Here is an 11,429-nt window from a genome sequence, read left to right on the forward strand (position 1 = left end):
AAATTGGAAATTCATATTTTGGATAAATTTCCGTTCTATTTGGCAAATTCGTTGCATTTTTTCTGCTCGAAAAAAAGTCTTAAAAAATGAACAGTAAATGTTTATTCAGTAAATGTATTTACCTAGGAAAACTGGTGGTTTTAAATTCAGTTTATCATGAACTTTTTTTCTTCTATTCTTGCTGCAACCATGAAAGCAAAAATATTAATATTTGCTTTTCACATTATTGCCATATGAATGTGAATATCATGAAGAAACAAAAAACGGAATAAAAACTTTTGCTTCTTCTTTACCAAATCAAAGTAAATATTGTTCTCCAGGTTTCCCATTCATTCAATAGTATGGATTAATTTTACCTCCTTTTTGTTCATCAATCAATAAACCCTCAAGGCTATTCATGATTTTCTATTTTCATCAATTCCACCTTTTATCCAGATTCTAAAGTATCACTTTTCTCTCTTTCTTCATGTTTACGAAAAGTATATCGATATTGGATTCACCTTTTTTAACCCAAAAAGTTCCAACCAGATTCAATTTACTTTTTTCAACTAAACTCTAATGCTCTTAACTTTTCCCTTTACATTATAATCAGTTGAGGAAATGAGTGAAAAGTGAAGGAAAATTTGAAAAACTTTCAGAATTTCATTCTTTCCATGTAACTAAAGACTAAACTTGCTAATTAATCCATGAAATTATGGAAAACATGAAATGAAATTAATAGGATAATGAGAATAATAACCTTTTCTTTCTTCATTCCATTATGGTGAACTCATCAATTGTCTGGCATTTCATGTTTTCAACTGATAACGATTTTGAAAGGAAACTCAAATTGAGTCAAATTTTGCAAGTTTTTAAATTCATTTTTGCTTTCAATTTTCTTTTTCTTTTTGATTGGTTTTGCAGTGAACGAAGAGGCGCTCTGATTCACCAACGTCGACGACTGAGCCAAGCTTTTAGCCAAAGTGGAAGTGACATTTATTCAAGTCCGCCAATATCACCTTCCTATCAAGGTGGTAATCGATCAGGTCGCAAGTTACCTAGAACTCCTGAATCGGTTCAACCGGTGGGTCAAGGGGAGATACTTATACAAACTTGGGTCGATTTGGAGCGAAGTGAGTTGGTGATAACAATTATATGTGCCAAAGGTTTAAACAACAAGAGGCCTTGCTTTGCTCGGGTTCGAATCATTCCTGAAATGTAAGTAATTTTCGATTTATTTTCTGCTCAAGTTTTGTCTTGCCATCGTCAGTTTTTTATCCTCTATCCAACCAGTCTACTGCATTGGATACATTTTGATTTTCAACTTGAAATCCAATATATTTATTTACTTGATATCAAATTTTTGGTCAAAAAGTTTTGAACGAAAATTGCATTTGGAAAAGATTCAATTCTTAGATTAAAACTATTTCGTCGCGAATAGCTTCAATTGTTTTTTTTCAAAGCTCGAAATGTCTCTGAGTTATTCGAATGCGACAATTTGGATGAAAAATTATCGAAATTTGTGTTCTCTTTTCAAGTTAGATGGAAATTGAAACTAAATGCTTTTCTTGTGATTACAGGGGCTTCAAAAGCTGTCAAACTGAACTGAGTAATGGACTTGAATGGAACGAAACTGTTATTATTCAAAAATTTCCAATTGAAAAGGTATCAACTTCGTTAGATCTTTTATTACAAGAAAAATTACGAATTGAAATGTATTATAACTTTGATCAACTTTACTTTACTTGCATTTAGATTACTGAAATGGCTCTTGAAATTGGGATTTGGGAAACAATGGGAGATAAACCTGAGCTTCTTGGCGAAACTGTGATACCAATGGAAAGTGCCATTGCTCATAATACTGATTGGTGGCCTCTCTTGTTGCCTCAATATCTGTGCAACCTTGCTCGAAGCTCTTCTCTCGACACTTTAGGTAACAAAAGTCTTTTACTTTTCAAGAGTTGAAACTAAAAATTACATTTTCTTAACACTTTAACTTTACTTCTTTTACCAGCCGTTAAAGCATTGACAGACGGTTTCTCTTGCCTTTCCGAGTCTAAGTCAGTGCCATCAAGTCGCCGTAATTCGGGTCGATCAGACATCATTGATCCCCTTCGAGTTATCAACAATTTAAACACATCAGCATCTCATCTTCATTCATCTGCATCAAATATCTCACCAAGCCGAACAATGAGCCTACGAATAGCTCGACCTTCAAGTGAAACCTTAGTCCATCACGGCCCAATCCCGGGTCAAACAAGTGCCAACCAATTAGTTGCTGGATCAGGTGGTATGGGCACACCGCCACCAAGCCTAACAGTTGAACCTCCACCGTTGAGTCCAAGACGTAAAAGTGCTTCATGCATAGCATCGAGTAAAATGAATCGTTCCTTTAGCCTAAAGTCAAACCCAGATACAACCGGAGGTGAAAACATTCGCGTAGATTCCTCGGCTTCATCCAACTACCATCAATCAGTGACTACAAATTCAGATTCCGATTCAGAAGGTATTACCTCGGAAAGTGATTCAGTCAATACATCAACAATTTCCCAAATGGGCTGTGATTTAGGTAATGAAACTAACGAAGAAAAAAAATTATCCCAAACACAATCAAAATTCATTAACTTTTCCTTTACTTTGAACCTCAATATTTCAATTGTCAACCAAAGTCACAATAAAAAAGCCTTTTGTTTTCCTTCTTTTCCCATCCAACTCCTGAGTATTTTAATGAATTTACATGAACTGGAAAAGAGGTAAAAATGTTGCAGTTGATAGTAATTTGACTCATCAATAATGTTGAAACAACAACAAATGGGGAAAGAAAAAGATAATGAGAAGAAATAATTTTCTTCTTTTTTCCCTGAAAAATGATTCTCATTATATTCTGAAAACTGAGCAACTAATTTCAAAGTTTTCAGGAATATAATGCAATAATCAATTCACTTCTCAATACAGAGGATAAAAAGAGGGTAAACAAAGAAGCACGAGAAAAAATGGAATCAAGATGAGGATGAAAAGGGAGGAAAAAAAGTAAAGGTATGAAAGGCTAAGCCAGACTAAAGACTATCAAATTTGATAATAATGGGTTTTGTATAATAATATTAGCACAGTCAAAGTACCATTTATTAATAGCAATTTGTTTTTGTTTTTTTCCCATCGTTTCTCTTTCCACTAACTTTGTACTTTGTTTTGTTGTAAGTTCATCCATTTGCATACATTTATAGCAAGTTATGATAATGTTGGATGAAAGGCAATTCAAACTAGTTGAACATTTTTCCTGTTCACTCTTCTATTCTTGTTGCTCTTCTTGTTTTTGGATTATTATTATGATGAAAACATTCCCTTCAAGTCAATTCTTGTGCTAATCATGAACCCTTTTTTGCAGCAAAGTCAATTAACTGATAAATGGAATTTTCATTTTTCCCTTTCTCTTCTTTTCACCATCAAATGAATGTGCATTTTAACGATAATTTATCACTTTTCAACTGATCAACTTGATGGTTGATTAAGCCAAGAGTTTGTGACCTTTTATGGTTGAAGTTTTGCTCAGTTTGTCAACTACTTTTTATATCGAGTCTTTTGTTGACTGATTAATGGGAATGGTGTTAAGATTTATTTTGACTTTGAGTTGAGGTGATGAAAATTTTCGAGTTTTAATTTTGCTTTTTGGCTTCTTCACAGGTTCCAATCTAATTGTTGGTGAAATTAAACTTGGCTTTGTCATGACCAAAGGTTTACTAGAGATTGAAGTTATCGCTGCTCGTGGCCTTCCTACAACTCATTCAAAGCAACCTCCAGGTAACCTCGACTTGACTCGATTTTCAAGAAGCATTTTTCAACATTTTCTTTTAGTTGTTGACTTAGAAGTCAAAAAGTATTTTGAGCATTCTGAGTGATGATTTGATCTAATCTATTTTCTCATTTTCTGTTTGTTCAGATACATATGTTAAAACTTATCTCAAGGAAAGTAATCGTCACACAAATAAAAAGAAAACTCGAGTTGTCTATGGTTCTTGTGATCCTCAATATCGACAGACTTTAAAGTATGATGCTGCCCTGATTTACGGTCGATCATTACTTGTGATGGTCTGGCAAAAGCATAAAGGATTTGAACACAATACTCCATTAGGGGCAGTTGATGTTAAAGTGAATTCCCTCGAGCTGCATAAACTGACCATTAGTTGGTTTAAACTTTACGCACTAAATCATTCTCCATAAGTGGCATATTTTGTATTAAATTGTTTCGATCCACATTGAATCAAGTGTAAAAATAAAACTTTTAAAGTGTATAGAAATAAAAATATAAAAGCGTTGGCTATTCGTTATAAGTTATAAAGCCACAAAAAACGTGGAAATTTTTGAATCATTCCGTTTGCAAAGTAACTCAACCGGTGATTCAGGTCAAATTTACATGGGTCAGCATTTAGATGACATTAAATGGCACTTGGTAGCACAGCAAATTGACACTTATTTTGATTAATCTATTTCATCGGAGCTCTAGCCCTAGCATAGTGCTAGGATAATTTACAATCAAGTGTACACGTAAATAATATTAACTATCGTCTTACTATTGGCTTTATTACGGCACTGATTTTTGATCAAAATAAGATTATTACCAAACTATTATTAAATATTATTATTACTATTTTATTATCAAAATTGTTTATTTACTGTATTTGGAAAGACGATCACTCTTTGGGCTCTTATGGGTCATCCAAGATAGAATAAAGAAAATTTTAATTCCGAAAGATCTTCCGACTAAGAGGCAGTTAAACTTTTCGATACAAATTGAACTTCAATACTTTTGGTTGAAAAGTTCGATCCCGATGCTCAGCATTGGATGCTGCAAACTTGAGAACGTAGCGACATCTTTTGTTTGGATTGAAAGATACCAGGTAACAGATAAATCAAGAATAGGTTTATCCATGATTTGAAACAGCCAACAGTCAAAAATGTAACTGTTTTTATGTGCATGTTTATGCTAATTTAGTAGCTTAATTTTAATTGCTTTCACTTTGTCAAATTTGTGAGCCATACAAATAGAGTTGAGACAAGAGGCAAGACAATGAAGTGGGCTGGAGATAGCCAATATTTCACATAAGCTAAGGTTACTGAGAGTTACTCTTTGTTTACGGCCGAATTTTGGCTACAAGTTTCATTTATTTTAAATGAGTAAGATATAATCAATCAACATAGACCTGAATTTTTAATGAAAAAACTATCTTCAGAATAAGAACTCCGAAAGTTGTAATCTTTAGCTTTTGTCACTTTGAGAATATTCATTTTTGTTTGGTCGGTAATTCTGAGATTCCGGCCTTGTACCAAGATTCTGGCTGATTTTTAAAACATGCTTCGGCTTCGGCTATAAGAGCAGAATTGGAGCTAAAACGTCGTACTATGAGATATTCTTTGAGATTTTTGAACAGAAAATAGTCACTTGAGGCTAGGTCTGGTGAATACGGTGGATACATGATGAGTCTTCATAATTCCTTGATAATTTGCTTGGTTTTTTGTGCGACATGAGGGCGGCATTATCATGACAAAAAGAGCGGCTTACGGTTGGTAATTGGAAACTTCCTTGGTTCCATTAATGACGCAACTTTTTAATTGTTTCCTGAGAGAAGTATAAAAAGGGCGTCTTTCAAGCCACTTTTTAATATGCAAATGAAGGGGCGGCGCGAGGGGGAAAATCCGCAAATTAATTGAAGAATGGTCAAGTCTGATGAATTTTAATTAAGTAAATCAATGTAAGAAAGTCGTGGTTTCAATCGTAGTGTTTTTTATTGACGAGGATGATCTCTTTGAAAAGATGATTCTACAGTACAGCAACTTAACTTTAAGTCAAAAGACGACTGGACGCAGTAAAGCAAATTAACGGTTAAAGTTGACTTTGAAACTTTCAATAAAAGAACGTTGATTCACAATTATGAATGAAAGTTGAACATGAACTGATGATTTAGTCGATCCTAAACTGAGTATTTATACAAAATCAGAGAAAAAAACCATATAATTATGTTAATTACTATTCGATATGATGATTGTATTAATCGTATTCAGGACAAAAAATGAGGAAGGACGATATGTCGCACGTACCTATTATGAAATAAGTCTTCCAAAATATTAATATTCAAAGACATTTGAAAACATAAGAATAAAAATTCGAAATTCATTAAAAAAGACATCAAATTAACTATGAATTTTGAACAATATAGATAAAATCAGGATAGCTAGAAGCTAAATTGTCCATTTCCCTGATTGACAATTGAAAAAGTCATGTTTCACAAAATAGAAGCAAATGAGGAAATATCTGCAAGATAAAATCAGTTTGAAACGCAAAAAAAACAAAAGAAGTTCATCCAGTCAAGTTCCTGCATCCTGTCTACATTTCATAAGTTTATCAAAATTAATCTAGTTTAGCTGAATTCACTCAAATTTAAAATCAATATGAATTCAGTTTAATTTTATCAATCATTCGAACGATTTCAATAAGTGAAAAAGTTACAGTTACAAACATTCATGGTCAATATGGTATCAACGAAAAGTTCTGTAAAAATTGAATATTGTGATCAAATCGGTGAAGAAATATATTTATATGGTGATTCGAGTGCAAACAGTGAACATTCAAAACAATAGTGTACTGGAAATCAAAAAAATAAAAGAGCATTTGATGAACTAACATCAACTATTGATCAGTTTTTGTATGGAAGTGAAGTCAAAATAAAAGGATATATCCCATTCCAAAAAGTTTTTGATCTACTTAGTTTTCTCGCTGTTCGCCTCCATCGGAATACCAATCCTCAAATTTTAATTGAATTTATAGTTACCACAGCAATTGAATATGTGATGGAACACGAATAGTGTATTGTGATAAACCAATAAAGATTTCTTGTTTTAATTAGATCTAAATCGCTATTTTCAAAACATTTGATTGCTGGTTCCAGCACTTTGTGCTGGAACCAGCAATTTTATACTACTCACAATCATCTTAGTAATGACTTTTATTGATATTTGATGTCGATAATGACGGTGATTGTGATGAAGATGATGAAGAAGCACCAATATTAATTTCACTACAATGTTGACAGGCACAATTTTCAAAACAAATTCTCAATTCACATAATATTCTCTAAATATTTTGTCTTATATTTTTTATGAATGGTGGAGAATAAAAATTCTGTTATGAGTCTGAAAAATAGAGTTAAAAATTTAAGAAAAAGTGTGCTGGAGCCAGCCATTTTATACTACTATCATTCCGGGATTGATGCTAGTATCAGTATGAATAGGATTCAGTTCATAATCATAATCTGTCACTGTCCTTTGACAGTTATGATAACGTTAAGTAAACTGGTATTAGTACTAGTTTCAGTTAATGCTTTCTATGCAAGACTGATGTTAGTACTAAAATGGTTAGTCATTCTGGGTGTTAGTAGCACTAACTTAGTGACTGAAACTTACCACTGTTTCCGTTTCCTGATATCAGAAGAGCATGATGTCCAAATTATTTTTTTCAAAAACAAGATCATTATCTGCAGAACAATTGTACATAAATATCTTACAACTTGTTAGTAACTAATCGTTTTTCAATTATGAATGCAAACAGAGGTGATGGATTAAGTAATCTCCCTGTAGATATAAATTAGTTGAAATATTTTTCCTTCATCTTCATCACCTTTAGCAAACAGCTTATTAATTTCCAGAAAATAGTGCAAACTTTTAACATTAAGAGAAATTGTAATTTATGGTATATTGAATCACTTGCTTATGAAAATGCCATCCTCACGAGTGCTACACAAGGGTTCGCTCTGTTGCTATTGACTCAGTAATCAACTTTTTCGCAGACTCTAAAAGTATCATAAGCTTCTTTCACTTATCACACTATTTTAGCTTTTGGGGTAAATTCAATCAAGAAGTCAACTAAATTGATTCAACAGATGACACTAAAATGAAGTTCTAACAATTAACGAGTTATCCTGCTGAACATCTGCGCCAAAAAAGAATCAGCATAAAACCGAATAGAAAAGAGTTTCAAGTTAGTTTTACCAGATGGCAGCAGCTACCTTGCAATAAAAAGGTTCAACAAAAGACAAAAAAGTCTCATAGATGTCCCTAGCTGCTCAGTAAAATAACGGTTGAAACTCAGATATTATTTTCAAATTCATCATTAGATTTACTGTTTTCAAATTCAGATCCAATTCAACGAAAAAATTGAATTGAAAATAAAAATGAAAACGAAATTAAATTCATATTTGCTAGTCAATCATTATAACTAAAATGAATGACCAAATACTTTATCAAAGACAATGGTCAAGATCTTCTTGACAAACTTTACCAAACTGTATTAATGCTTTTTGAGTAAAACTTTTTTTTTGTCCATGAAGTTTCTATAGGTTGGTGGAAAATTCACTGAAATTGTCACGAAAAATCTAAAGAAATGAAATATGAAGCATAAAACAATGAAAAAAGCATTGTTCATTCATGACATGATGAAGGGAAAGAATGCATAAATCGAGAATCGAAATTGTATTTGTCTAGATTTATTCAGAAACATCAATTTTCATTTGATGTTGAACAACAACAAGCACAGAAACAAAGTATAAATATATTTATGATGAAAAAGGAAAGAATTGAAAAAAAAGATGAAAAAGTCTATTCAATTTGATAGACACTGGTATTGATATTATTTCATTTCATCCTTTTCATCTTCTCCTCATGATATAATTTGATCAGCAAGAATAAAATTTCAAGCCCGTCAGCAAAGAGTCCAAAGAAGACTGGAAAACAATATCGGCCAGAAAATGAGTAAAAATGATGAACATGATTTCCATGGGAATTCTTGATGGAAATGTTTATTTTCCTTTCTTTTTTGCATCAACTTTTCAGTTCTGAGCAAAAACTGAACATCAATTATAATGAAAAATTGCGAGTTTCAGTGTTTTGTTTGTGGGCAAAAAGAAAGAAATAAGAAAAATGTTTAAATCAAGAAATGAAAATGAACATGAAAATAAAGATGGAGCCAAAAGGAGAGAAACAGTAAAAAGCATTTTCATCTTTTCTCATCAATATTTAGTCTTGTGTGTTTTTTATTCAATGAAAACAAATGGTAAAGAGTATAAAATGAAATGCAAGATGATGATGCGAAATGCTGTGAAAAAATAACATGCAAAAACCATGTCAACAAAAAATTTACTATCAATTGGAGAAAAGCTTTTCTCTCTTTTCCTCCTTTCAACTCCCACTTCTCAACGTCCATTCACACTGAAAGCATTCATCATTTTACACACTCTTGTTGCTGTTACATGAAAATAAAAAATCATCTCACCCCTTGGATCAGTTTTTACCCTTACTCTTCCTAAACTTTTTTTTACTTCATCTTCTTTAGAAAGAGTGAGAGAAGAAGAAAGAAGCCACAGAAGATGAGGAGGCAAAGAAAATTGACTGATGATTGAGAAGATGGAACAAAATGGAAAAAATTTTTCCCCTTTTTTTAAAGCGAGCCAAAGATATAAATGCTAAGATGTAGATGCTGGGAGTTTGAAAACAGGCTATAATGTAATAACTAGGAAGGAGGTAAAAACAGAGTTGGATTGATGTTTAAAAAGAAGAAGAAGAAGAAGATGATGATGATGATGATAATGATGAAAACGCAATCAATGTTATCGAGGGTTTGCTTATTGAGGGTGACCAGGAAAAAATTAAACGCTATGGAAGAGGATGATGATGCTGATGATGGGGAGGAAGAAAAGGAGGAGGAAAGGATAGAGGGAGAGATGGAGTTTAAAGTATGCAAAGAAAAAAGTTGAGTGAGAATCTTGGAGAGAGAGAGAAAAGTTTTTTTCTTTTACTTTTTTTTCTCTCCTTCCAACACTGCGAGGCATGGGTTAGGCATTGGCCTTTTTTTAATGTTGCAGATTCACTCTTTAACTGGTTGATGGGATGAAGATGAACAAGGGTAAAGCTTGCACAACAAAACAAAGAGTCTCGAGTTTTTGAGCGTAAAAAAAGTTGAGACTCCTTTTTTTGCTTCTCCGTGCTTATTGATTAACTGTCACTCACTTGCACATTACTAACTACTTTGTGATGGCGATACTGCTGTTGCTGTTCATCCTTAATCACCATTAGCATCATCATCATCTTGATGGTGATTTCAATATCTTCTGTTTTTTTCTCTTCTACACTTTTAAACTTTTACTTTTAGCCACTCGAAATTTAATTTTTTTTCTCTCTCTTCTTTCATTGCCACCTTCAATCAAGACTTTTTTTGCTTTTTGTTTCTGCTCTTCTGCTGTTGCTACTTAATCACTACCTTTTACTACTAATATCACTACTGATACTGACTGCTGCCAAAGTAACTCTCATTGCCATTATTCAGCAAGAGTAGAATCGAGCAAGATAGAAAACCCTTAATTCTCAATTTTTTTACTTTCATTTTTTTCTTGAAATCATTCTCGTTTGAAAAGAACCAACTTTCAAATGAACAAAATCAACATTCAAAAGAGCGAAACCGGCTGACTAAAGACACAGAGCTTCCATCAAATGACCAAAACTTTTATGAGATAAAAACTCGAGTTGAAGAGTGACTCTATGCAGAGTATGCGAAAAGGATTATCAAATTTCAATGAGCTATAATTGAATTTCTCGAGAAATCGGACTGATTTAAATCAATTAGCTGATTTGGTCTAGAATTGGAGAAATACATGATTTTGGTTGAAATAAAAACTTGAATTTTATTAAAATCCAAGCCAGTTTGTTCGAGTTTTTCCATGATAATTTTCGAGTATTGTGTTCGAAATATTGGTAATTAATAATGTCTGAAAGTAAAAAAGATATTAAAGTTTGCATCAAAAGGTTAATCGTCTAATCGTCAGGAATTTCAACTACATTCAAAATAAACATCAACAGCTATAAAACGATCCATTATAACATCAATAAACGGTGCATTTCAATCGTCGAGAGGACATTAATCAAAGAAATCGAATCGGGATCAAATTGATCAACTCAGAGCTTGGATTGATCAAGATTGTCAACTCACATCGGAGACTTCATTTGACCTGAAAGAAGCCCATGATCACATTGAGAAAATGTTTGATCAATTGAAATTGCATGTAAAACGTTTCGGACCAAAAACAGTTAATGAAGCATTTAATACATTGTGGTCGTGCATCACATTTTATAAGTCCAGAAGATTGTGAGTCCCATTTTGATGAAATGTTAACTCATATTCCTCGATGCACCAGAAAGGAAGTAATTAACTAAATAATCCAAGGACTGAATAAAGCAACTCAACTCGAGAGTTTTTGTCTTGTGAAAGTAAGTTTTGGTCAGTTGAAAGCTGAGTCTATTGTTTTGGAAACTGTGTCTTTACAGTTAGCCGGTTTTGCTCTTGAATGCTGGTTTTGTTCATATGAAACTGCCTTCTATTCAAACGAGAATTTATCATTTTTATTCTTTGC

General features: G+C 32.7%; 1 protein-coding gene across 1 annotated transcript in view; it reads left to right on the plus strand.

The window, feature by feature from the left end:
- Fife (regulating synaptic membrane exocytosis protein fife) overlaps positions 1-4,628 on the plus strand; it is a 44,566-nt gene extending 39,938 nt beyond the window's left edge. Inside the window, exons 8-13 of the mRNA XM_015932448.3 lie at positions 904-1,197; positions 1,560-1,644; positions 1,735-1,912; positions 1,994-2,548; positions 3,661-3,777; positions 3,917-4,628. Coding sequence (XP_015787934.2) covers positions 904-1,197; positions 1,560-1,644; positions 1,735-1,912; positions 1,994-2,548; positions 3,661-3,777; positions 3,917-4,197 — 1,510 coding nt within the window. The 3' untranslated portion in view covers positions 4,198-4,628. The remainder of the gene's footprint in view (positions 1-903; positions 1,198-1,559; positions 1,645-1,734; positions 1,913-1,993; positions 2,549-3,660; positions 3,778-3,916) is intronic.
- Positions 4,629-11,429: the final 6,801 nt, after the last annotated feature.

Source organism: Tetranychus urticae, chromosome 3 (genome assembly GCF_039701765.1).
Source record: "Tetranychus urticae isolate SD_2017Ah chromosome 3, NJAU_TeUrti_SD_1.0, whole genome shotgun sequence".
In the NCBI taxonomy this organism is placed as follows: domain Eukaryota; kingdom Metazoa; phylum Arthropoda; class Arachnida; order Trombidiformes; family Tetranychidae; genus Tetranychus; species Tetranychus urticae.